General features: G+C 50.2%; 1 protein-coding gene across 3 annotated transcripts in view; it reads left to right on the forward strand.

Moving 5' to 3' along the window:
* The window catches only part of LOC146197629 (zinc finger protein basonuclin-2-like), a 425472-nt gene that overhangs the window by 387261 nt on the left and 10245 nt on the right, over positions 1–27966 (forward strand). For all 3 annotated transcript variants that reach the window (XM_084599540.1, XM_084599543.1, XM_084599541.1), the window contains one exon: positions 15840–16096. In XM_084599540.1, the coding sequence (XP_084455666.1) occupies positions 15840–16096 (257 nt within the window). The remainder of the gene's footprint in view (positions 1–15839; positions 16097–27966) is intronic.

The raw sequence follows: 27966 nt of genomic DNA on the forward strand, positions 1-27966 counted from the left end.
GGGTTCTCTTATTTAGCCCGACAGGGAACCAGTCCGCGCGCTAGAAGCACTTACAGACTTGGCTCTCTTAACGAGCTATGGGCCTCTCCACTTCTCGGTTAACGTAACGCTGGACAAACACGGTTCCCGCGTTCTGCCTAGTGGTTATCAATGATGGCCATCGAGTCGCTGTAACGAAGTGGTGATGTTCAATTGCCAGGAACATTTCTTCTTTGTAGTTTTTCTTTTCGTTTTTTTCTTCCTTTTTTCTGAGGCGCGTAAATAACATCGGTTACGATATCGCTAAATTGCGGCTACAAGAGCGAACCTCCAAGCTATAAGAATATAAATGCTGAGTGTTAAGCTGACTCACTTCCCTGTCACGGAAGCAGCGTCTGTATACATTTTTCGCAATGTGTATCTCTACTCGCCTCTCAAGGACACCGATGTAGTACAAGGTGATTGTCTTGGGAAGGTAACTCGTCAAAGCTCATGTTGCGTAGTGAAGCCAATAAAACACGATAAAAAGAGGGCACGAACACGCCACACGTACAACTTCAAAGGTGCAACAAAATAAACATCTTTAGCGGTTCAATCACCAGCCAAGAGGTATTTGTACATAAATACTTACTGCACGCATTTATCATATACTTAATGTATACTTCTTTTGCGCGTGTGGCTGATGTGATCGAACAAAATCGCACATAACCATTTCGATGGATTCTGTATTCGTATTCGAGTTAACCCAAAAACGAAGGGTCCCTTAAAAGGGTCCCTATAGGGAGATACGCTAGCCAGTCGTAGACGCGACTGTCAAAACGTCGCGTTTGATGAGATGGGTAATCGCAATCATGTTAGGTTACTCGTCAAAGCATGCAGCGTGGCAGCCGGAATGACCACGGATTAACCCTGACGTCACGAAAATCGGTCGACGCCTTAGGACCTTCTTGATTTGCCGCCACATTTTTTAGTTGTACCTCTTTTTCACCGATTGTTCTTAATTGGCTGTTGGTCGATACATTCTGGGGCTACAGGACTGATTGAACTTATTTGACGAGCAATGGTCAGTATATACGCCGCTTTTCACACCTCTTTTATGACGTAGATATATACTGGCGCGCTCTTGCGTCACGCAAGCCGTCGCCTTCCGTCAGCTTGCGTAATAATGTAAAGCTAACACTACTGGTTTATAGTTGGACGGCTTGCCGCGCGTTTTTACGGTGTTGTAGGTGGAAGAGATGCGACCAACTCTGCGCAACATACGCCCGCTTTCTTTCAATAAATGCCTGTAAAACTTGCTAACCGGCTTGGCACTTTCTTCGTTTCGCTTTGAGGCACTCGGACGAACGAATTGCGTCAGACGTTCCTCGCGTTGTGCATGTATAGCTCCGATATGACTGCAGTCGCAAAGTGTGCTCTATAACACTAAACGCAGTAGCGGCGCACACAGGAGATTTGGGCCCCAGTCTCTACCGGATTGTCGCATGCAGGGAAGAAAAGAAGAATCGGAAGTGCAACCAAATAAGGCGGATCAGCCGCTGATGCGCACCGCGCTGCTGAGGACGTATTCGAGGCTCACTTGAGGTGTGTTTTTAAGGGGGAGTGTGGGAATTCGGTGTCCATTCAAGTAAGCCCATGGAAATTGATCCGGAGTCACGTTGTGCGTGTGTCGTGACTCGTGACACCTTTAAAATGACACTGACTGGTACACTAAACCATGCTAAAGTCATAGGCTTATAGCGTCGCGTGACTGCAAGCATGCCAAATGTACGTTGCCGGAAGCAGAACACTGACAAGCCAGAAAATTGGGAATCATGTGAAAGTGAAGTACACGTGGCGCCATCACTTGGAGATTCCTGCAGTTAACTGCGCCTGGCCGCGATTATCGCTTTCTCGTACCGCGCTATTCACCAGTTCATATCAAGAAAGAAGGTTTTCGTCATTTTCTATATTTACTGACGTTCAAGAGTGCAGATCAAACATGGCCACAGAATAGAGAGACCAACGATACCACCCAAGGGGCGAGGACGAAGAAAGACGATGTACACACGGAAGCTGGAATCGTCTTTCTTCGTCCTCGTCCCTTGGCTGGTTTTTATTCTCTGACTATGTACCAACTGACCCAGATTTCAACCCTCCTTCGATACCACCCGTCGAGTCGTCGAAGATAGCAAGTAATAAACACAAACGAATATACGTCAGCTGCTGTGCAAGCAGCAGATCAGTATTCAATATTCCTCAAATAATCCGGTGACTTCCCTCATGCGAAGAATGGAAAAACATGGCGTACGCCTCTGGTTGCACGCATGGTCGCTAATCATGTCAGCTTATTTTCAGAACAACAAAGGAAAGCACGGAATGCACTCGGGCGGTTTTGAACACAAAAATGTTTATAACCTCGGCTTATGTCGAACTTTATCTCGCTTATAACTCATGAAGAATTCGCGGCATACGGGGTGATGCAAACGGATGGGCCGTTTTATTATTTTTTTTTTGTGCCTTTTTTTATTCAACGAATATCTGTGGGACCAGGGAAGTTCTTGTGTTCGATACAGAGGTGCAAGTATTTGACGGCCGGTGGCGCGCGCGAGCACTGTACTGGGCGCACTCCATTTTGGACCAAGTTCAATGACAAATATATGTGACTTTATGTGCTCGATCGGCAAGTTACGCTTGACTACGAAGACTAGACGAATCTGTTCCTGCTTTTTATATAAATGGGCCTGCACCAAATCGCCCCGCTTGCTTAATACGCGCTTCTTGTCGACGAATCGGCCATCCTGGAGGCGCTCATCTGTGCGATACTGATTCATCGATGACTCGTCAATACATAATTCACACTGCCGGTGGATCAGGAAGCTACACGAATCGTGAGATTCTTGACGCTCGCTATACGAAATGCGATCCTGCCGGAGTGTGTTACACTCGTTGGCAAGCGTCATACGTGACGCATGGCTTGGTATTCTTGCTCTGCCTGGTTGGCCTGAGATGCGGAGAATGACAACGCCATAACAATGACGTTGACTTGAGCAAGTTTCGCGCATGATTCGAAAGCCGAAGAGTCCCGAGCATTTCTTTGGCGATTTTCTCAGGAACGTGACCGCTTTTATACTGTGAAAAAAAGAACGTTGGCAGTTTTTCAGAGGAATACATACTCTAACCGCATTTCTAATTTTGTCATTGCCCTTCTGGTCCCTTTTGGCAGACTATCGGGAAAAAGCGCTATGTGAGCCCAGAGTGGCCTTGCACAAGTTGATCACGAGTAGGTGACAGGTGGCCCTTCAAGGCGTAAGTGCTTTAACCATGGTCGGAAGCAGGCGACGGAAGTGCCGCGATGCACGGGGACTCGGATTGTTTCGTCGGTGACTGCGCTGCACGCATCGTCGTGGGCTGACTTGGGTCAAAGGGGGCGAGATAAACGATACGGGAAAACTGCGACATCCGACTCTCGAGTGAGCACCACGCGCAACTTTCTGCATTAAATATAGGGGCGACTGCTTCCACGGTTTCTTTTAATTTGTTTAAATTCCTGTTTCCCCTCTGATCTTATATTACAAAGGAAAAATTGCCCTCGTGTTTTGTTTAAACAGAATTCAATAATGCTTTTGTGAGCGTTTGTGAACTTAACGCTTAACACTGTAACACATTTATGTGTCATTTGACCTCGCAAACGTGTTTATTTTTTGCGCTCTTGGTCGCACGCGTTTAGTGGACGATGCAGGATGTTGGTTAGCCTCCACGTTTCAACACCTACGGGGCTGAAACATGGAGGCTAACCAAGAGGGTTCTACTTAAGTTGAGGACAACGCAGAGGGCTATGGAACGCAAAATGGCAGGGGTAACATTAAGGGATAGGAAGCGTGCAGATTGGGTCAGAGAAATAACTCAAGTTACTGACATTCTAGTGGAAATTAAGAAGAAGAAATGGGCATGGGTGGGACACGTAGTGCGAAGAGAGGATAACGGATGGTCGCTTAGGGTAACAAACTGGATTAGAAGGAAAGGGTAGCAGGAGGCGGCAGGAAGTTAGGTGGGCGGATGAGGTTAAGAAGTTCGCAGGGGTCAAGTGGATGCAGCTAGCACAGAACCGGGCTAATTGGAGAAATATCGGAGAGGCCTTCACCCTGCAGTGGGTATAGTCAGACTGATGATGATGATGTGATGTAGAAAAATAAGTAATCGAAGCTAAGCTAATCCTTAAGGCCAACACCGCACCTGAAAGAATAAAGGAGACGACATCAGCAACAAATGTGTGGCAATCTACGGGCTTCGCAATCGAAGGCCGTGCATATGACGATCATCATCAATTTGTTTTATTGAAAATAAGTAAATATGCAGCTGAAAAGTTTTGCTAGCCGCGGCATCTGCCATCGCTATCGGAGGTACCTGAGCTGCGTTGGCGGAAATAAAGAGACAGTGAGTGGACAGTAAGGGGGAATAAAAGAGGGGAGCGATAGGGAGACAGGAGACCAAATACTCTCTGGACGCAGAACAACCCCCGAGATCATGGTATTGCACTTCATGAGGTGTTTTGTGACGCTTTTACGCGGTAGGAATTGGCACTAGGGTGTAATCAGCAATAGCTTTTTTTAAACTATTTGTTTGGTCTTGATTTCCCCGTTGCTGGACTATAGACGATTTTACGGAAGGGTGAAGGGTGCTGCCATATTGGGGCGCTATGGGCTGCTTCCGTATACCAAATGAAAGAGTTGACGACATAACAGCCCAGTCAAACCGGTTTCTCCACCACCACCTGTGACTTCAAGGCTGACAATCATGGATTGATAAACTATAGTAAGCACTGTACGTCTCGGGTTGTGTTATACCTCGGGCGTGTCTGACCGCGGTGGCAGATTAGGCAGAACAATTAACCGTTAAAAGAATCCTTGTAGAGCACGGACACTGACCCACACACACACACACACACTCTCTCTCTCCTTTTTTGTTAAGACTTTATCTGCATTTTATGCTCTTAAGTGCAAATCTGCTCTGCTGGCTTTTTGTGTTTAAACCGTTTAACAGAAAAACCAACAACACAAGCAAACAAGGCAGCTCGCCTCTCGCTCGCGTAATTCGCGCACTTCACCATCTTCACTCTCTCCCACGTAACCGACATCATGCTTTGCGTATTGCCTAACAACATAATTAATCCAAGTAAGTGACGATGCATGCTACCGCGATGACGACGCTCGATGGCAAATTCGACACATGTCTTACATACATGGTTACGATCATGTTATGGCCCCGCTCCATTTTTCGCTCTTAAATCAAGGTGTGTGTTGAAAACAGAGCACGTCGCTCTTAATGTATTTTTTTTTTAACTCTCTTTCTACTGTGGCTTCCGAGGTCTGCCAGTAGAGTATATACATAATTCAGACATTGGGTGTATATATCAGCGTTTCTCACTTATATCTTCAGCTCGGAAGTGGAAACTATAGGCCATGGGGTAAGTAATGTTTTGTATGCTCAAAAATATCACGTAGTCAAAACAGGAGAAGCGGGGCCGCCCCTGTACTCGTGGAGCGTCGGAAATTGCGCACAATATGCTCACCGTCTCCCATAAATCGCAGTTGTTGAAAAACCATTTAAAAAATGCGGAGCTCCGCTCTGAAGGCGCCACTGACGGCGTACTCGGAGTCGGCTCCATGTTCAAAAGAGCTTATACTTGAGCAGCTTTGCATGCAGTTTGTCATTATTCGTCGCAGCATTCGTCGGGCGGCGCGGTGGCCAATTTTCCTGTTCTAACGAAGCGCTATAGGGCCGCTATTTCGAACTCCGGTGATTAATAGACTGACCGAACACGAATTCGTATCAACCGGTATATTCGACATTTTTGTGGTTTGATTAAGTGTATGCATACGTGTACGCTTGAAACACTACGTCTAATGTGTACGCATACTAACTCTACCGATATACTATTGATATGTAGCTGTTCATGTATGTATGCAGTACCTGTACACTATAGCTTGCATGATGAAATAGTCGCTCAATGCGCGGTCACCTCTTTCGTGTACGATGGCTTTAGTCACCGCTGGTCTCTTAAGGGATGGAGGGGCTCAGAACGAGAGATAGGTTTAGGCTACGTTAGGTAAGGCTCTGCCTTTACCCTGCAGTGGATGCATGCAATCGCACAACCTGACTTGCAATGCTGACGTCGCCGTTGACCGTTTAGGTCGGTGACATTATGCCAGCCGCGCAAGATGGATCGTCGACGTGCTCTTGAAACACCCGCGTTGCTGGCATTTAACCAGCACAAACGCGCCCTGTCAACACACCGCGCAAGCACCACCTGAAACAAAAAGCAACAGGAAGAGCCTGCGTGTCCCTGTTGTCCTGTCGCTTGCAGCGGTGTATACGGCCTCGAAGCTGTGGAAAACAAAACACGGACGCTATGCTTCTCGGACATGTGTTCACCAGCCGTTTGTTCCGCGCGGTGTAGGCCTACAACGTGCCTCTAGCATATTCGGACGGTCTTCTTTGTTTTTCGTTTAACCTTTTTTTTTTTCTCTCTCTCTGTGCGGCTTGCTCGTCGCGGTGGCAGTTCGCAGTGTTTTCTTTTTATGGGGTATACTCGGCTCGTCACGACACTCGCAGCGCGCCCGTTCCCTATTGTCCCCTTCTGTGCCGAGTATATAGGAAAGGGCGCGATTGAATGACACATGTGGAGCAGCGACGAGAGCAGATGCCCTTCTCTGGCCGTCGCAACAGGAATAGCTTCGCGGTATAGGCGACGCCGATACGGAGATTCGATGTGTGGAAAGACAGAAGGGTGGACTCCGCCCTCATGGCTGCCTTTCTTTTTTTTTTTTTCAGTTGCATTCCAGTGCAGTGCAAGAACTGTTGCTTTGAAAACCGGAGAAGGAACTGTGGATGGGGCCTGTAGCCAACGGGGTAGCTAATCTAACCCATGCAGTCGCGAGACTGCGCCCGAAGTCGGCCGTCGTGCAACTCTGCTGACGCACATCTCAATGCTATTGCTATACATAGAGCGAGTTAGTCGCGTGTTTTGCATAAAACCAGGCTGAGCACGCCTACTGCATGCCGCCCAGTACGGCGCTCCTGTGAGCAAAGTAATATTGAAGCCTTGTAGCAATGTACCAACTGAATAACTTCGGTGCCCCGCTGCAGTGGAGCAGTGGTTACGGCGCTCGACTACTGTGCCCTAGAAAGCAGGTTTGGAATCTGGTCGCGGCGGCCGCTTTTCGATGGGGGCGAAAAGCTAGGCTCCCATGTGCTGTGCGATGTCAGTGCACGTTGAAGAAGCCCAGGTGGTCGACATTTCCGGAGCCTTCCACTACGGCGTCTCTCATAGCCTGAGTCGCTTTGGGACGTTAAACCCCACAATATCAACTAAACAATTTAGGTGCTTTTTCACTTGAATTGATCTGTAAGAGTTGTAGTTCCTTGACGCCGTACAAAATGTTACCGCGGGATCGCTGCCAATTTCACCAAACCGCCAACGCCCGCTTGTTTGCACTGTGTAGACATCATAAGGAACAGTTCCTTACGTGTCGTGCGCTGCTTTGCACGTGCTCAATTGTGCTTGGGCGGCGTGCGAGCACCTTCAAGCCCCGTCGCGTTCGCGGCATGCACGCACGTACACTTGGAGCCGGAAGAAGCGCGCTAGGGTGGCTAGGGCCGCCGGCGCTCGGCGTCCGAGCGTGCCTAATGGCACCGTGAGCTCGGCGCGGTTTCATTAGGCGTGCAGGGGGCCGCACATAATCACATGCGGGGCGGAACAATCGGCACACTCACCTGGTTCCGCTCGCCGCCCGCGCTGGCCACGAGCGTCGCGCCGGCGGCCGCCTCGCACGACAAGCCACGGCGACGCATAAATTATGTGGGGGCGGGATCGGCCGGACACCTCGTCGCGCGGGCGCAACCCCGCCGCCGCAGGTGCGCCGATCCACGAAGCGTCGAGGCCGGCGCGACGCAGCGGGCGTTCACCGACGTCCACACACAGCGTTGGCGTTACACCGCGATGCCTTGGACGGCCTCGTGGCCCAATGTGATGTTTACACGGTGAAACGCGGCGCAGTGCCCCGATGGTACGGCAACGAGCCCGCGCACGCCCATGTAACCGTTTCGGACCTCGCCTCGAGAAGATTCTTTGTCTCATTTGTAGTCTCATGGTTTAAAGGGTTCAATGTCCCTACGGGACTCAGGCCATGAGGGACGTCTTAATGGAGGGCTCCGGAGTTTTCAACAACCTGGGGCTCTTTAGCGTTTACTGACATCGGACAGTGCCTCCACCGAAAAGCGCCCGCCGTGGCCGAGACCGAGCCCATGCCCTTAGGTTCAGCACTCAAGGGCTATAGGCCTAACCGCAGCCATATAAGATGTTCTTGCGCCCAATGTAGCTTTTTTAACAACTTTAATCCTCTGGATGTTTCGAGAATGTCTTTTATTTCCTTTGAATCTTAATCACAGTTGCAGTGAATTCACGAGAACAGTAAAAATGTTTCAATTCTTAAGCCACAGGCAACCGCAGCTCGAGTAGTTGTATGTGCTGAAATTTGTATCGTTTGTGAAGCTTCGTGCGCTCTCCTGTCGGAACATCGCTGTTCTTTCGCAGTCTCTGAGCAGTGAAATTGGTGTACCATGTTATTCTCATTTCATGTGGCGCGTAATAACAACTGCAGCACTATACTGAATGATATCGCTCATCAGTATGATCTGTGTTTCCACTAAAAGATACTCGTTATAGGCTGTCATACTAATTTCAGCTTCTTTCGACTTTGAATCATGGCGACTTATTAGCGTTGCGCGGCGGTAGCCACGTCTTACCCACGTGACTCTGTGACGTCACACCCACGTGACACCAGGGTGAGAGCTGGGCTACCAACTCAAGCGGTTGGCGTAGCGCGGCGGTAGCCACGTATTACCCACGTGACCCTGTGACGTCACACCCCACGTGACACACGGGCTGCAGCATGGAGCTGCCAACTTGGTTCTTTCCTTTGACATGGGACGGTTATGTCAGAATCAGCCTGCTAGGACCCTGGAATTCACATTACCCCTATAGACCACTAAGGCACGTTCATACGGCTTGGTTAAAGCGGGGCATTATATGTGTGCTGAGGAAGAAGAACGCTCGGTCACTCGCAGCTAATGCTATCGCTCAATATTTGGTCCAGCAGCGTTGAACCCTTATGATTTTTTTTTTTTTGAAATACGGAAAGGAATCACCCGGAATTAAAAGAAAAATATAACAGTGGATTTATTTCAGTGTTTCGATCGGAAGCCGATCTTTATCAAGAATGGTACAGTAGATCTTGACAAAATCAGACAAGGAATCTTGACAAATAAATATTGCTTCAATGCCATGGTGCTTGTATTTGAAGGGTGCGGACGGATTCGCGGACGGGGCGGAAATGTTTTTTTTTTCTTTTTTTAATATGCGCGATTTTTATCTCAACGTAGCAGCATAGCCCCACGGTGCATTCTTATGGTATATAGCGGCACTCAGGCTCTTCGCTATCACGGAACTCGTATAAGTTATTGACGAAAATGACGCTTCCCTCTAACCCTTTCGAGTGGCGTTGATGCGATATATATAGGAGTAGCACTATATATACGCTACACGGAACCTGCCCTCCTGGTCCGTAAACTCTTGTTCGCAAAGGATGGATACACTACCGCGGTATGCGTCTGGACACGTCTATACCGTCTACCAGTGGGATCAACGGCCACAACCTCGAAACTGGCCCCATTTTAGGCGACAGTATACGTTGAACGGATCCCCTGCATAAATCTCATGTCGGAGTTGGATGTTGCTGTTCCGCAACACCCCTTGTCGATGTGATGTGGCGACCTAGAGCTCGGAAAACGAGCTCCGGCTAATGCTATCGCGCTGAGTCTCCAAAGTTATTTTCAACGCGGGAGCGTTAAAGGTGCCGCTCGGTATACACAAAAAATCCGGCGTCGGTGTTAGTGTTGTGGCCAAGATATTGCGGACATGGCGATGGTGTTCGATGGCAGTTGACATAGCCGAGCACGGTTTTCTTTTTTTTAGCTGCCTGCTGACGGACTTTTTCCCAGAAAAGACAGAAAAGGACTATAGCTATATGGTCCATGCACTGCTTATGGTCCTCAACACAGCATGCCAGTGCAGGGAACAGCAGATTTTAGAATCGGTAAATTCGGGCGCTTTCTGCAGCGGAATATGTTTGCACGGCTCACCTTAGAGCACGATATATACACTTTTGAAGGAGTAATGAGCAGATTCTGCGTACTGGCGCCTTGATCAGGGCAGAATGCAGTGCGGGAAAGCCAATTTAACGAATGACGAAATTGGTTCAATGGGGTGCTTGTGATCTGAGGCGCATGTGACGCAGCATTTGAAAGGAAAGAAGCGATGGATGAGCAGGTTCACGGCAGGGTGCTGTACAACCTCGTATAAATTGAGATAGGCACGCGTGACATTTTCGAGAAGCAGAGGCGGCCGCACTCGCACGCTGTGTCCTGCATGTTCTCGAGGAGGTCTTCCGCCTCGCTGTCACACGTGGCTCTCCGTGTTACTCTCGCGCTCACTGCCTGGAACGAGAAAGCGGCGCACATAGTGTACACGGAGGCGCCTGTGAACCGCGGTGCGCCCGCTCGCGACGTTGTGATTTCAGAGCGTGACGTGATACATGTATACCTATACGCATGCACGCGTGGCTGCCCGTGGACGGACGCGTTCGCCGGGGAACGCGCACCAGCCCGACGGTCGCTGCCTGACTGCGAGCAGGAACTGGCGGGAGGTGCTGCTGTTCACCCGGCGGCGACTTGGAGAGTGCGCTGCGCGCGTCGGTCGGGCCGCTAGCTGTGCGCCGCGGAGCATGGCGAGCTACCGTAATCGCCCGCTTGGGTCGTCAAGGGGAGGAAAAAATAATACGAATGAAAAAGGGCAGTAATGTGTGCGTTGGGAGAAGGAGGTGGAGTGATAAGACTGCTTGGTGTGAACTGCCGCGTGACGGCGGCGAAAGACCCCCGGGCACGCAACGTGCCGGAGAGCTGCATGGTCGCGCGCCAGCCGCGCGAACCATGATCTGGTGGATGTATAGTGCGGCTGCATGAAACAAGGGGAAGCAACAAGGAGGGAAACTATAGGAACGACAGCGCCGTAAATGCTCTCATGCTCGCCCACTGTTGGGCGTGTGTCCGTGTGCGCGAGATCACTTCTCGCGCCCTCCCGGCGACTGACCTCCTCGAGCGAATCGTTCGTGCAGTCTCTACCAAAGGACCGCAGTCACTGAGTGTTGTTGCTGGAGTAAATATTAGGATAGCACGCGACCTTTGTTTAATATTTCGTGTGCACTAGCTTTTTACTTGAACCGAACACAAAGGAAGTGGCTACGTTAATTCATATGAATCGATTGGGCGGGAGAATTGCGCCCACACGTTTTGTTTGGGAGGGTATAGAGTCCTCTGTGCTTAACTCACTGTCGCACAACATTCTCAATGCTCACCATAAGTCGGTGATTAATGCCGCCCTCGGCCTCGCGTGTTTGTTGCTGCGTCAGTATCAAACGAGCGCAGTCACTGCGTTTGCAATTTGGCCTTATTACGGCGATGCCGCGGGCGAAGCGGGGCTGACTTCCGTGTGAAAATAAATCTCGAATTTCCTTTATAAAAATTTCGAACTCTAAATAAGTTAAGGACACCCGATATTTTATAATAAGGGAGTAATTACTCATTGACATCCACCCAAGCGCAGCCATATACAGCTGCAAAGGTAAGAAAAAAGAAGCGAGAAGCTGCACTCCATCCCTCCAATCTCCTTAATTACTCAAACAGCGGCCGATAGCCATCCTTTCAATCAAATAAAGGCCTTATTCATGCATCAATTGCACTGTTCTAGCCAACTGTCCCTGGCATTCGTTTTCTGAAACACTATAGGGACAAAATTTTTCTCACTGCCTTCTTCTTTAGTATTATGTATAGGACATTAGCAAACGTGCATCATCCCGTGAAATCCGCCTACGCCCAGTAGATAATATGCATTGTGTTTCTTCCGCCTCGCATCAGTTCCAGAATGTCGAACGAAGTATCTGACGTCACACGCTATCATGAGGTTACGTGACGTATACAATAGCAGCAATATATTTTCTGCTTTGTACTGTCAACTGGCACTGACTGAGTCTTACACTTATTTGCTTCAGAAGATGGCATGATAGCGACTGGATGATTATAATTATTGCAATTTTTGTGGGTCTCACATAATCTTATGCTAATTTGTGATGTCAGAAATTTCTTTCAGCAACGCGCATGAAGCCGAGACTTCAGCTGTGCACGTGGCATAAGAAATGCAACTGTAGAATATATTTTCTCAGCAGAGGTGACTATCGCGCTGTGATAGATGTTTACTAATAAATTTATAACGGCAAGAAACACTTGATGGCTATACCATTAAAAAAAAAAGTTCATTCATGTACATTCATTCTGTCGTTTGAAGCGCTAACATGTGTCCCAAAGCAGCTCGGTGTGCCTTATACCGCTTTAAATGCGGCCGATGGTACAGCCTCTGGGCCACTAAACGGGCCCAAGCTGCTCCTGCCTTGCAATCTGCGAATGCTGAACTCGTCAGCAAGTCCGACGCTGACCACCAGTGTACAGGGATGTTTTGTATTTGGGAGGAAACGCCGGTAGTTCTCGTAGGAAGCCATCTCACAGCCACACAGCAGCCGCGCCTGATGACTTTCATCACCAAGCGTTCATCAGAACTGACCGCTGATGTCTGAACCACAGCATGTCGCCGATTGTTGCGATTCATGCCGCGCTCATTTTGCGTTGTGAAAAATTGAGAACGATTCCCCGCACTGCCCGAGCCTTTCAGTTGGGCAGAAAGGCGAAGAAAGAAAGCATATCACAGCGTTCTTGGCCTTCCAGCGGCAGCTACAAAGGAAAGGGTTGCTATGAACTTTCGCAGCAGAACTCCGCGTCAGTAAAGATTTGGTTAGAAGTATTCACGCCGCAAGACTTCCGTTTATTTTAGCCAGTTGAAGCAAGCCTCAAATTCTAAACTTGGCGGAAGTGCGTGAGACATCTCTTTTAGAGATGTGCCGTATACTGTTCATTTACGAGGCTCAAAGCCACGCTGTGCGACTTACTTGCGACACAAGTGCACGCAGAACCAGTGCAGCTCTGCTTCGTATACGGTAGACTTCCACGATGTGTAGTTGATGCGTTGTCTTTGGCGACGCCATCAAGAGAATGTACGTGGCACCACTATCTTCAGCTTAATCTATCGCATTATCTCTGTGTCACTGCTTCCATGTACCGATCTATCCGGCTGCACATACTTGCGTCCCCCCGCCCCTTATTTTGCAACTCCGCGGAACCTACGGGTGTATCTATGCTAACCTGGCGTCGCGCCCAGCTGGCATCTTCACGCACGCTTCATGAAGGGACGAGGGAGCCAGCGAGCACGGTCGTTAAAAGTCGTGAAGCAGCGGCCATCTCTGGGCGGCCGCGGGCGATCCTGGGCAGGTGGCGACGCCCCTCGAAACTTGTCAAGCTGGCGCGAAAGCGCACCGCGGGTGCCGCCGTTGCATGTGTGTGCGAGGACACTTGGCCGGGGCGCTGCAGAGGCCCGCGCGATCGCGTCGGCGCGATCAGAGGGAGCCCGTCGTCGCGTAGCCCCATTAATCGGCCCGGTGACTGTCGCGGCGACAGGCTGCCGAAGGCGCGTCCCGTTCGGTGCGTGCCCCGCGGGCACCATTAGAGCGGGGAGGGTAGCTCTCATCAGTATTCCGCCGAGTCACGGATCCGGGATCAGCGCACCCTTTGGCCGCTGATCGCCGGGGCTTGGCCGCCTGTCGCGCCCCGTTTATAGATTGGCCGATCATCGGCGTGTCCTTGCGAGTGCACACTCTCGGAACACTGTCCTGTTAGCTCACGTTGTTTACTACTTGGTCAATATTATCCTCTTCCATTTTCAACGCGGAAAGTATCTTAACTCTTGAGCAGATCAACTTTGTTTTGGCAGACAGTTCGCGATCGAGCTCTGTAGTTACCGTGGTCGTTCCATCATAGCAAGCCATTTAGGCACGCGATCGAATGTAGTGCGATTTTATTGCGACCGCATAGAGCAGGGGTTCTCTAGTCTATAAGCTGCTTTTGTGGGTTACCACTTAGAGCTGTCGTACGAGTAAAATGAACGCTTTGGCGGCTCGACAACGGCTGGCGTCACAGTTGCTATGGCAACGGCCGATCACACACATAACATTCGGGAGAGGCGTGGCGGGATGTGTGCTTTCGCAAAGAAGAACTGAGTTTCATGCAATCAGATGCCGGCGCGCAGCCGCTTCGCTCGAGTCCAAGCTAGGTTCACGGCTTCATTTACTGAGCAATATATGCGTCACCATTAATGGACCTTGGGCAGTGAATTCAGGGGGACTACAAACTCGGGGGATTGTATGGTCAACCGCTAAAGAGATCGTGGAACATTCGATCCTGGTATTACGTTCAATCGTGCTTTCCTTTCATGACATTTTCGGCCCTTTGTAGGTTTCTTGAGCAACGCGACACTCAGAGCTTCCGCGTGTGGTCGTCCGAACATCGAATTTTTCATATACTTGGAGGGGGGGGGGGGGGAGGGGGGGGGGGGGTAGAAATCTTCGACGGAAATTATCGTTAATTCACCACTACTTCTGCCGCACGGCGTCATCAGGAGCACCCATTATGTGATATCCTCGATGTCCCCTGCATTATTTCCGCATGTTCGCGTAAACCGCAGTTACGCTATAGGCTTGAAAACAGAAAACAGAGAAGTGAGTTTCGAGTCTCAACAGTGACGTGAAGTCGAGAACTTATTCGTTAACGCTTGGGTCGGATTTTATGTGCCTCGTCTACGTCGGCCCATACACAGTGTGCCTTCTCACACCGGTAGGAAGAGCTGTTCCGATTGTCCAGCCAAAGTAGAGGTTTCACATCTGCCAGCAATGAGTCGCTGCGGTTTGGGGCTGTGTTGACGAGGTTGGCTCCAACGGTTGGATCCAACGTTGGCTCCGAGGGCGAGACGGCGTGTTTCAAAATTGTGCTATTTTCATGCCAGTGCGAGTTAGCCAGATTGGTCTGGAAACTCGCGCTCGGGTACGCTACACGAGCGCGATGCAAGAGACGCGTTGCCACCGAGGACGGTGACACGCGATGCTGCAGCTAAACTGCTGAGTCGTGGAAGGCTAGCTTTTCCAGATAGGCGAATTGTTTGTTTCTTCATTTCTGTCACTGATTGATTTATGAAATGAATTGCCATTCAATTTGTTAGGTATTTTGGCTTGTTATTTCTTTTTTGCTGACGTGCGTCTATTGCAGCATTGTGGTCGCATCCACAGCTTTGAGTCTAACGAATAAGCACCCGCTTGCATAAAGTTAATATCTGCAGTGTATAAGCTGACGAGGGCCAGAGTTAATCGGGGTATAATCCTTTGGGGAATCCTCACTTTTCCCCTCATACGGTCTCCCACATAGCCTACATGTGTCGCTTCAAGATGTAGGGCCCCCCTCCCCCCCCCCCCCCCCCGCTCTCCCCACCCAAACCAAACCAATGTAAACCAACCCAAGCAAATCAGATGGAACCCAACCGCTTGCGGCAAGTTGCAAACACCAGTCCTGACCTTCCAAATACGTACCGCATAGAAAAAGAAATCGATCATAGGAAATCTGTCAGAGAGAGAGAAGCCAAACAGAGCGGCGCTCAGCCTATCGTTTATGTGCATTTCGACGGTTTCTAGGAGGATTTCTTGGACAGAACTATCGCATCCATCGCACGATGCATCGCGCTGTTGCCGGTGGTTTGCGTTAGCTGGCGAAGTGGCCGGTCGATGGCTACTTCTTCGCTGACCACCGCCGTTTCCGTTGTCTCTCTCGCACAGCGCTGGACAAGTTGTGCGACCCTCGGCGGACGGCCATGGTGGTGGCTGGTACGGCGGCGGGCGGCGCCGAGCCGGTGCAGCCGACCAGCGCGTACGACATGGCCTCGTTGGTGCTGTACGGCAGCCAGGCGGTGCCGGTGCGCCTCAAGATCCTGCTGGACCGGCTGCTGAGCGTCCTGCCGCACGACGACGTCATACGAGTACTGCACAGCTTGGGCTGGACATACGAGGACTACGTCCGCGGGTACATACTGCAGGTGAGTCCCTGCATGCTCACCAGCTGCCCGAAGGCTTCAGAGCGGAATTTCCTAAATAGATTACTTTACAGGCGTAAGAGCGCACAATCGCTCGATTTTTCACAGCTTTTATTTCCCCCATTAATTGGCAGTGTCTCTGGGGAGGTTCTTTATGAACAGTGTCATCGCCGAAAGCTTGTCTAATGGGACAGGAAAAAAAAAAGTACGGATCAGAAGATAAATAAGCGAGCCAGATTTCTTTTTTGACACCGACAATACGCCCCCCCCCCCCCCCCCCCCCTCGTACACACCCGTTATTATGCGCACGCACGCCTGGCAACCCTTAAAATTCAGCTTTAGCCTACAGAATTCCTGACGATCTTAAGATGCGGACTGCGGCGTCAGGCACTGACCAGTGACCGCTAACATGAAGTTCCCTGCACGCCCTTTTCTCTGCCCTTGGCAGCCGTGGGCGTCGCGTGCGTAAGAGAGAGGGAGAATGAATTTTAATGAACTTTTAGCCCGTGCACGACCGGGCTTTCGCGTTTGTATAGGCGGCTGGCCATGCACGAGCTCAAGACTCGGCACACAAATGCGTGACTGGATAAAAGTCGCTCTGCTCTACATGGAAAGTCGCTTGCAGGCTGTATATAGAGAGCGTTCAAATTCCAGGGCGCTAACATGGTGAAGTAGTCTTCGACACGGTGATTATGTCGTCAGGTCCAGAAGGTGGTCAGACATATACCATTTTTCATATCTCAGGCACTTTTTATACCGCAGACTCCGAGCCTCTATTCTGCCACTGTGGCTTCTGTCGAACCTCACGGTTCGATGGCGGAGCATAGACATTTGCCTCCGCAAACATTTACGGGATGTCAACCCCATCTTATCAACCCCATCAACCCCATCCATTTCAAGAAAAAGATCGAAGCCATAATTTTTTAACTGTCAAGACCATCCCTCATGTAATGCCCCATAACAGGGTCCTTTGAGGTACAATAAATAAATAAATAAATAAATAAATAAATAAATAAATAAATAAATAAATAAATAAATAAATAAATAAATAAATAAATAAATAAATAAATAAATAAATAAATAAATAAATAAATAAATAAATAAAAGGTGAGATTATAATAGCGCTGCCTCGCGTCGTGGTAATAATGTTACTAGCTGATAGATCATGCGCGTTTATATATACCCATACACTCTCGGGCGTTTAAGGCGAATAATTATGTGAATACAAGCATCAAGAGGCGAATAGGTCAAATGTAGACAACGAGGTTCTTCGTGCCTATACCGTTGGTTTAGGCCGATGTGTAATAATGATGATGATGATAATAATAATAATAATAATAATAATAATAATAATAATAATAATAATAATAATAATAATAATAATAATAATAATAAAGAATGTATTCGATTTTGCCAGGAGATCTTAAAATGTATACGAATGCGCCCGGCTGAAATGGTGCATTCATTTATTTGATTATTGTAAACGGTGTTCCTCCTCGCCTGAAATGCATGCACTGTCTGCGGGCGAATTGTTCTATGACACAGTGCACTGTTGCGTGTATACAAGGCTCATTTGGCTGTAGTGTCGCTTGTCTATAGCAGCGGACGCCGTCACTCACAAGGTGACGCCTCTGCTTTTCAGAAAGCTGTCTTCTTTTGCACCAAGCACGCACTCACACACACAAAAAATGTAAACCCTTTGGTTCTTGCTACTATAGCTAAGCGCGTCGTGACAGCATGCCGATGGCCGTACTTACGACCCCAGTCTGAAACCGGTAATGAAGCATTTCCGGGGAAGGCCCGTTTCTGCCGATCGGCGTCTTTGTTCAACCCCGGGTCGGTGCTGACTGCGCCGCAGGCGCCCGCATTGTTCCGTCCGGAACCGACTGTCGACGTCGTTGTCCGCGCGGAGGAGAGAACTCTAAGCGCAAAAACAACGATGCGTAGAAGCGAGGCGCGCGCACTGTTTCGGAAATTGTAATAAAGATGTCCGCAGAGGCGTCGCGCCGTTGCTCCTAACGAGCACCATCCGAGCAGCCATAAATAACGGGTCTGGCGCAGCAGTGCGCACGCCTTCCTGCCTCGTTGCTGGCAAGGACCCCTTTGCTCCCGCGCTTTTGCTTTTCCCGCTTCACCCCACCCCGCTTCTTCTTGTTTTCGTTCATTGTCTCTCGATCACGACCCTCGCGGCGTGGGTCTCGGGGTTCGGCAACAGCCTCAGCTGGCGAGGCCATTAGGAGACAAGCGCTCCTGTGGGGGAGCGTTTGTTTCGTGCGTGGCGTGAACGAGTGCCCTCGACACGTAGCTTGGGTCGCTGCGCCGTGTATGAGTCGTCGCAGGGATCTTTGGAGCTGTCGCTTTGCGGAGACAGTGATTTTCGCAGCGGCGGGCTTCGTGGGCTTAGCAGCGGAGAATGTTCTTTGGTGCTCTGGATGTTGGTATGATGAGCAAAGAAAGACGTGTGCATACTTCCCATCGATTATTTTGCGAGCGCGTTCGAGGCGTATCGCGAAGGAGCCTGGAGTGACATGCGGAATTGTAACTAATAAACGCAAGCGTAAAATGTGACAGGCGTCCAAAGTGGTCTACTTCCAGTATCATCACAGAGTCCGACGGTTCGCAGCAGCAGCAGCAGCGACATCTAGCGAAGTGCCATGTTCTGCAGAGAAAGGGCACTGATGGAACATCGGCCGCAGCAGCTGCGGCGTTCCGGAGCCTGCGTGGAATTCCAGAAGACGTCATCCAGCCCCCCAGAGTGCGTGTACACCCAGTGGGGAAAGGGGGTTCTTCACGGAAAGGAATGAGAGTCGGGATGTGTCCACCGCCCTCCCTCTGACCTCCGTGGCAAGACGCGTTGCCCCCGTCTCGCTGGCTGGTCGCAGCGGCGGCCCCCGCTTTCGGGCGGGAGTCCATCCCGGAACCGCAGGATGGGACAACAAAGAGGACAGCTGAGACGCCATAATGACAGACGCTGGCCGACGCCGCGTAATAGCATCAGAGGCCATTGTGCCGCCACCACCACTACTTCGTCCGACGCGGACCCTTCACCGAGAGGGCGGGGGGAGTGCATGTTTCAACAAAGCGGGCGCACGTTGTCCCCCCACAGCGACTCCGTGCCTTCGGCGAACGACAACCGATGATGACTGCGGCAGTCCTGCCAGGGGAGGCTCCCCCATGCCCGCGGCTCGATTATCGGAGGAGGCCGCTCCGATCGGCACCGACGCCTTTTGTCTTGGCGACAGCGTGCGGCGGCGGCGCGGTTGTTTGCGCAGGCCGTGTGATCCGGCCCGCGCGTCGCGCCGCCGCATCGTCGCTGGTTGCGCCATGTCCTCCGAGCTGCTTTTCGGCTCGCCGTAAATGCCCGATTCGTGACGGAACCATCAGCGTTCTGCGATCGCACCCCCTCTTCGCAGTGTGCTGGTGGTGGCGTGCACAGCGCACCGGTCGTTGCGGTGTCATCACGACATGGTTTTGACACAGCGCCGGTTTGTCCCTGTGTGCGCCGCTTTTTTCTTTTTAACCGTTCACCAGTGTCGACGACCCGCTCCTCTGGCTGCGCTGCTCTTACGCACACCCGCCTCGCAGGCACGCAGCGCGTGATGTCATGTCAGCGGATTCACTTAGTGGACACCGGCCTGCCATTGACCTGTGTCGAAATGGAGCGCGCAACGTCCAGTCGTGCCCCGCGGTCTCGATACGCTCGCGCGAGGAAGCGATTCGGAACTGTGTAGACAGAGGTGTGAACGAAGCAGCTTCCAGCGGAGCGAGGTATCCGGTCATTTCGACGAGGGATAGAGGAGCAGGTTTCCGACTGTTCTCTGTTAACAACTGCAGCTGATTCTGTGTCTGGAGCGGAGAGGCTGTACTTGTAGAAATCGAGTAACGTCAGGTCTGTCTGGTGTGCACACTCTTGTGGGCTGCTGTTATCTTCTAGTCTCTCTAGTTCGTTTTCTCACTTGTCAGGCAGCTGCAGGTGTCATCTTTATACCGTGGCTGAGGCAGTTGAGTCTAAGCAAGTGGCTGTAGCAACCACGTCCTTCTGCCGCATTTTATGCGTGCCTGTACGTGCACTGTTTGCACGTTGTCCTGGATGCTCGCCGGAGTGCGCAGGGACTGAAGCTGGCTTTTGAGACTTTATAGATGCCCTTAATGTTTCACGAAGTGATAGTTTCGAATCAGCATCCAAAATTCTAGGGGTTGTCGCCTTAAAAATTTTTACGTGAACTTCGGCTCGATTTCGTGCTTAGCCCTTGCTATGAAGCCTCTTCATTCGCAGATTTTCACGATTGGATTTCTCCTTTGTTCTCGGTAAAACCTGCAGAACTACCGGCTGTGACACGTCTTTGTAGGCCGGACGTCTTTGAATTCCTTCGAAGCCTAATTAATGTCCGAAAGGGTGCATTCGCGCTGCGGTTTATTGAAAGCTGGCATCAGTATTCCGTCCGTACGTTACGCTATTGTCTCTGCCTCTATGAGGAATAGGCCAGTTGCCGCTTATTTTCTTCCTTCACAGCCTCCTCGTCCAATGCTTGCCGTTGCATTCCCTCAGTCTCTTTATCCTTCATCAGAAACAGCACGCGCCCTTTTCCCACAGCGGCCCCGTGTCTTGAGGCAAAAGATGGTGCGTTCCTCTGCTTGTCCAGCCGGTCACGTAAAGCGAGCAGTAAGAAATGGGGAGGGGGGGGGGGGACGCACATCTGCAAGGAGCGCCGTCCTCCTCGAGGGGCCGGCCGCCGTGGGAGGGTTGGGGTCGTCATTGGCCCGTGCGGCGGCGGCAGCCACTGTCGCCTTCTTGCACCGGCGACGTCGTGATGCTCCCCCCCCCTCTTTCCTTCGTGCTGTCGCACACCTGGTCGCCCATTGGACGCATCGACCGGTCCACGGGAGGACGACCCGCGCTTCCTCGCCGCTGGCAGCCCGGGGGACCTGTCCAATGGCGGATGCCACTTAAGAAAGGCCACCGCATTTAACTTGTTCCTTCTTTTCTTTTAAGCTGCCAGGAAGGGACAAAATTGAGATATACTAGAAGTGAGTTCAGTCGCGGATGCGTCCGGCGTCCTGACCCATAGATTCCCTTTTCCGCGCCAAAGAAAGTCGCTTCTGCTTCATGGACAGAGTGTCACACCATTGCATGATGTATTCACTGCCCTCTTGTCTCATATGGCGGAGTGTTCTCCGGCCGAAATGATAAGGCCAGTCACCCCCATGTGGCCAGCAATCAGCTAGACGTGAACGCTCCTTAGTTTGCGACCAGTCCACCAACCTCGTAACCCACCTAAAGCAGCCTCTCTCACACTCGTTTAGACCGGCGCGCTTAACGGCTAGGGCCGGCTTCTGAGTATTGTTGCTTCATTTGACACAATCTGAAATGATCTTGCGAATTATCACCAGAGGCACCATGCGTTAAAGCTGAAAGTGTTGATGAAGCGTATGCTTGAGCGTGTAGGCGTCAGCTGCTGTTTCAGACGTTACGGATGCCGCATGCATTGGTGGACGATGATGAGGACAAATTGAAGTCAGCCTTTATCTATAGACTGCAGCAACATTTTAAGGACAAAGAATCCAGCGTCAACGAGATACTGCGAGATAAGAAACGGAAGTACTGCTGGTCGTCATCAGCAGCCGGTTTCGCGAGCGAAGTGTGTAAGCCGACACCGATTTTTTTCGGAGCCTTTGCCACATCGCCATCAACTTCGGTCCAGAGCTCTTTAATGGTATTATCAAAAAGCTCTACTTCGGACTAGTGGAAACCCGTCACATTTGCTAACGACGTAGCGGTTTCGAATCGAATAGTGGGTAGATATCCTTACTAAATACATATTTGTCGTCGATAAACGCGTCCTTTGCTTTTGGAAAGACGGCAACATGCCCGGAAAGAGATGGAGAACCAAGTTTTGCGGTGACAAATATAACTGCTTGGAGTTATCTTTCGTGATGGTTTGTGAAGCATCACCCTGCGATGGTTCGTGGTTTGGGCTCTCGACTATACTGATACCAAGAACGCGGATGCAGTCCCGGCCACGGCGGCTGTTTTTCGACGGAGGCGGAAAGCAAGGCGCCCGTGGGCTGTGTGATGTCAGTACACGTTAAAGAACTCCAGTTGGTTGAAATTGCTGGAGCCTTTCACTACGCACGGCGTCCTCATAGGCTAGGTGGATTTGGGACGTTAATACCCACAAATCAAACCGAGTATTTTAGGGCATCCAGAAGAATGCGCAGTTCACGAACGATGCGGTATCACGCGCAAAAAATAATACAGACGGAAGCAAGCTGACCTTTTTGGGCCGCTAGCGTGCCTAGCGTACACATTCTCTCGTTTACACTTTTGAGCATTTTCTTCCATGCCTTCCATATCCCGGTGATGGCGCGAGTCCTTATGGTGTCGTCATCTCGAAAAAGCCCGATAAGCAGCACTTCTCTGAAGCTTCGCCTGAATGTATACCACGATGTAAAGCCACTGCCGCAGATGCACCTGTGTCGACGTGGCTCGTATGTTCCCGCGCGCCTATATGGCGAGTCGTGTCCTTCTGTGCGGTGCCATACCGAAGGCTGCGGTCGCGGCTTGAGAGCGGCACTTCCCGCAGCGCCAGAACGATCGTCAGGGGTGGGCGCCCCCATTGAAGGCGCCTCTTTGTGCCATATATCTGGACACGACGCGAGCCATCACGCGCGTCTGCCGCGGCGCCCAAGAAAAGGTCGCGCCACTCACTGTCCGCTGAGAGGGCAGCTGCCGCCAACGCGGGGACTCGCGCTTCACATCGTCGGGGTAGTACGCGGAGGCGGTCGTCGCGCACAAAAGGCGGCGGCGTGCTGTCCGGCGGGGCGTCGAGTCAGCGTCGAGCCGCGCGCAGGTCCATTCCGCGGCGGCGGCGGCCCTAAGGAGCGCGACACGTTCCGGACATTAGCTTTTGTCCCGCAAATGGGCCAACAAGACCGGCTTTTTCACCACCCGCGCGCGCCCGGTCGTGAGCGGCGGCGGAAGCGTCCGCCGAGATTGTCGTTAAAAGGGACGCGCGTGGTGCGCTACAGGTGTTGTTGGGAAGTCGTCTTAGCGCGGGTAACGGGGCCATGGCTGAGCAGTCTTTTGCCCCGTCTCGCCGAGATCACGCTCTGGGCTGTACATGGACCGGTCGGGCCATTTCGCTACCTGCGACACACGTACTGCTGGCGGCGGAGCTCGCGTTTGGCGCGCTGGAATTGCATTCAATGCTAATGTGCGCAGAGAGCAACCTTAACATCCAAGGCCCCTGCGGCTCATTTTTGCACTGCTGCGGAGCCAGTCAGCGACACCTTGCACGCATAGCTGCTGTATGGAGGCAAGCAGCTAGCGGTAAGCGACAACGTTGAGAACAACCTCTCGACGGAAAACACGCAAGTCCACCGCCAGACGCAGAATGTTAACAAATTGCCCGTAATTTCTTTATTCACTGCTCATATTCACCATTGCTCACAGGTGGGCAGAGGCGCCTAACGTGATTGCCGGCAATTCTTGTTCAAGACGACAGCACTGAAACCGCAATCTCCGCAGAACAGCTGCTAAACATTGAGGACCATGCAGCTAAACTTACACAGTAAAACTGGGACGACATATGCAGCCACTCAGATTGCAATATGGGAGACTCTAAGACTTGGAATTTGCTTTGTCATCTAGTTGACCTTACAGGTAGAAGGAACAATCAGGGCAGAGTCTACAAAAGCTGATACATGCATATGCAAAATCGGAGGACCTTTTTATTGAACTTAAAGACAGATATATTTGCAGTGCAATAGCTAAGCTTTCCCAGGTTATGCCGGGCCGGAAAACCCGCCGCACGACTGCCCCATTACTCTGGCTGAGGTAAGGGCAGAAATTGCCAGGTTTAACTGCAAATCCGCCTCCTACCCAGATACGGTAAACAACAAGATTATAACCAAGCTGAGAAGTGTGTATATACACTCCCTATAACTCACTCCTTAAGGGTCGGGTCGCTCTTCTGTATCGTCTGACAGCGCATGTTCTTCGGCATTCAGTCGTGTGCTTCCATGCACACAACTGAATGCCTAATTACTTATACGAGAGCCTTCCGGGTTTTTAATAATGCACGTGAGCGTGAACTTTTCGGTGGTGCTGCGGCGGAAGACAAAGGAGAGGAGATATCATTGAAAGGGCATGACCATGCTGCTGAAGTGATCGCGAGGGCGACCTGGTGGGCTGTTCTGATTAACCTGAAGGAAACCTCGGCGAACAGCGGCTGCTAACCATCGGAGCGCCAAGAAGCTTCGACTAATATATTTTTTATTTGCCGCGTATAGTGCTGATCACACCGAAAAGAGCAAATGTTTGCGGTAAACGTGCTCAATAAACCGGATGCAGTCATTACTGAAGAAAAAACTCATATTGGTGGACCAAGAATATAGACGAATTAATAGTTACATGGTAGTGATTACTCATTAACGTCCACCGAAGCGCATTCAGAGAAAAGCACAGGTTTTCACAAAAAGTGCGCAGTTCAAGAAAAATTGGTCTTGATGCAGGATTCGAAACCGGGACCACCGCCTATTCTTGGCAGTCGATCTGAGCGATGATGACATTTCACATGTATTGCTAAATTGCGTATTGTGTAGCTATATGAGGAGCTTGGTTACGAGGGCTTGGCCCAGAAGCAATTCTCAGGACTGGGCGCGCGCGGCTATTGCTCTCGTCTGATGGCGGCGCGCTGGCCCAAGGACACCTTCTTTTTTACAACTGCTTAGCACGAAGTGATACAACCAAACCCTCTCCAGCAGCATGACGGAAGCGCGCATGTACGCCCCTTCGGATTTCCACTCTGTTTCGCTTTCGAGCCACTACACCGAAAAATCGACGCTATCGACATTGAGAAATCGATAGTCCTAAAGAGGCGGAAGCTGTATGCGTAAAGGATCGCATATACGAAACAATTTTATCTTGCTGAGGAATAATCTTCAATACTGGTAATCTTATTCGTCACTCAGAGAATAATAAGTTCATACCCGCCAGGCGTAAATCGTCCGGCTGAAGAAATCGCCGGCGTTTGTCGTCCGTTCCGTTGTCTTTATGCTAAATGAGATGAAAGTTTACACCTTTATTATGGATTAAAATTGTTATACCAGATGTACAGTTTTTACTCGATTTTAAGCACCGTCCCCCCCCCCCCCCCCCCCGGCCTTTTTTTTTTTTTTTTCACGATCGCGATGCCAAAAGTGGCGAGGGAGAGGGGGTCCTTAGATTCGAAAAATCTAAAATAGCTCCCCCCTCCTCCTTCCCGTTTTCGCGTCGATGTCATGAAGAGATGGGCGCGAGAAAGCGAGAAATAACATCTTATTTGGCGAACACCTTCGGCAAGCGCGATGGCAGTTCGCTTGAAGTTCAAGCTCCGTTACGGCTGTCAAACAGCTGATCCCGAACAAAGCAACGCGGGTTTGCGATACCTGCTAAACCCGGCGAATGACCGCTGATTCCTGATGCACGTGACAATAGGCCTTTAGAGTTATTGGGGTCGCTTTCGACCGGCTTTTGGCGTTGTGTGGGGCCAGCTGTCGTACAGTTCGGAATGCAGCAACGCAATAAGATGCTGGAGATCGCGCCGCGGACGCCGCACCATCTCGGCACTCCGACGGCTCCGGTTCGACGACTGAGTGAGCAACACGCTGTAGCAGCCTTATGCACGTGTTCTTCCTAAAAAGAAAAAAACAAGGGGGGGCGGGGGGTAAATTCGTTTGCAAACCCCCCCCCCCCCCTCCCCCCCTTTTTTTGTGAAATTAGGGAGATGGTGGTGGAGTGGTTAGAATCGCGAAAGTATAGTATACTTCTCGCTGTATATGCTTTTAAAGTCGTTTTGGATTCCATAATTTAATACCAACTTCAACCTAGTTATTTTGCTAACCTGCCACGTGAGATAAGCACACATGCACGCTGGAATAGCTTTGTGTCCGCTTCGATTTGTTGATAACCTCGGCCTCGCTGCCCGTATGTACGCTACGTGCAAACCGTTAGCTTAGTTAATGGAACAACTGCACTCGTTAAGCAGAGACCGGTAGGCATTTTTCAAACCACGCCGAGTTATGTGAAAACTGAGGACATAAAGAATAGAGAGCTCGTCTTCGTAGACGGAGGATGCATGAGTGTATAATGGTAACCACTGCTTTTAACGATGGAACACTTTCATTATATGCCAATAAGTAGTGGCTCCTATAATTTATTACACTAAGCCATACGAAGTTTCGCAACAGAATTACGTTTAGCGTAATGTATACAGTATGTGAGGAAAACTGCCATTGGTGCGCTGAGTTCTCAATCTTATAGTCTTGTTTACTTATTTGTACATTTTATGTGCCCACAAACAGCATTTCAGCCTTGGCTGGGGAGCACCATTGTACTTTCAGTCATTTATGGCAGTAAAAGCATGCATGCTGTTGTGGTGATACATATGATATAGATGTTAGTCATACAGTGCTACAAGCGCAAAGATGCTAGAGCACGCATATTAAATCTATTAGAGGTAATAATGTCTTCAGCTATATTCTTGAAGAAAAGAGAAGTATTAACGTTAGTTGGATGCGCAATGATGGAGAGACACATTTTCGGCTATCCACATAAAATACCATATGGCTTCTTGCATTACGCCTGGCCACTGTCGATTTGAGTGCTGTCTTGGCAATTTATGGACCCTTGCAAGCATTTTTGCAAGAATGCGCCGTCCCGGAGTTCTCGCCTTTTTGAAAGTGTCGTTTGTAGTCGAAGTAGTATCGCCTACATTTATGTCGATCGTAAATAATACGGATAAGCCGCCTGTGTACGCGCTCGATCATTTGCGCACTGCACAGATGTCAGTAAATTCCATACAACGCTTGAGAAGTCCAATTTTGGCAGAACGATCGACTTGTATAGCAAACACTATTTAGATTTGAATGGTTTTGTTAGCCTGTGAGCTGCGCCCAAAGTCTGCGAACCCGAGCGTGTTAGCTAATTAGCGTGTGCCTGAAAGTTGACTTCACAGTCGAGATACACTACCAGTCGCGAACAATATTAACACGTTGTATTTGATCGTTGTTAACAGAGTAATCAAACAAAACTGTTTTTTTGAAAGAAATGGCCACAGTTTTGGAAGAATTCAACATTAGGGCACAATGCGCGCAACAGGTATTTACAAAGATAATATCTTTTTGAAAATATTCACAGTCAAGCACTGAATCTTCTGTGCAAACAAGCTTCAGATCGTCCGCGAATTGTAGTATCTTTGAAAAATTGATACAAAATATCATCTACGAATACATTGAACAATAGCGGCGACAAAAAAGCCTTGTTGCTTGTTGTTCAGGTTATGTCTTTAGAAGAAATGCAAAGAGGCATGAAGAACGCGTTCGAAAACATTTGACTGGTGAAGATAGCAGAGAAGTCGGTCTATATATAATTGCATACGTCACTCATGCTTCCTTTTTTATAACTGCGCACTAGAAGCCCTGGTCATGCAGGCAGGCATGGAGTCCCGGAACATGCTTAATTTTTTTCGTCAGCTCTTTAGATTGTGCATTAAAAAGTTGCGCACCTTTCCCTAGTGTGGCTGTGCTGGGTTGAACGCTGATGAACAATCACTCCACTGATTTAAATCTAACGCTGTTGAATAGAAGACATATGACTTACGAAATGCAATTAGGATGCATTCTTTCTCTAGGTCATTAGGAGGCTCTCATGGCCTCCTATCGCGTATACGTGCAAAATCAACTCTTGATCGATATCCATTGTATTCAAAGTAGCTCTCGTGACCGCAGTCGTGAAGCCTGGCGCGAGTTTGTTGCCCCTCGCCCGTTTCATTCGCGGGTTAACTAACGCGGACGCAGCGTTCACCGCGCTAACTTCAGATGACGCCGACAGC

Source organism: Amblyomma maculatum, chromosome 3 (assembly GCF_055883805.1).
Source record: "Amblyomma maculatum isolate TAMU_Amacu chromosome 3, ASM5588380v1, whole genome shotgun sequence".
Lineage (NCBI taxonomy): Eukaryota > Metazoa > Arthropoda > Arachnida > Ixodida > Ixodidae > Amblyomma > Amblyomma maculatum.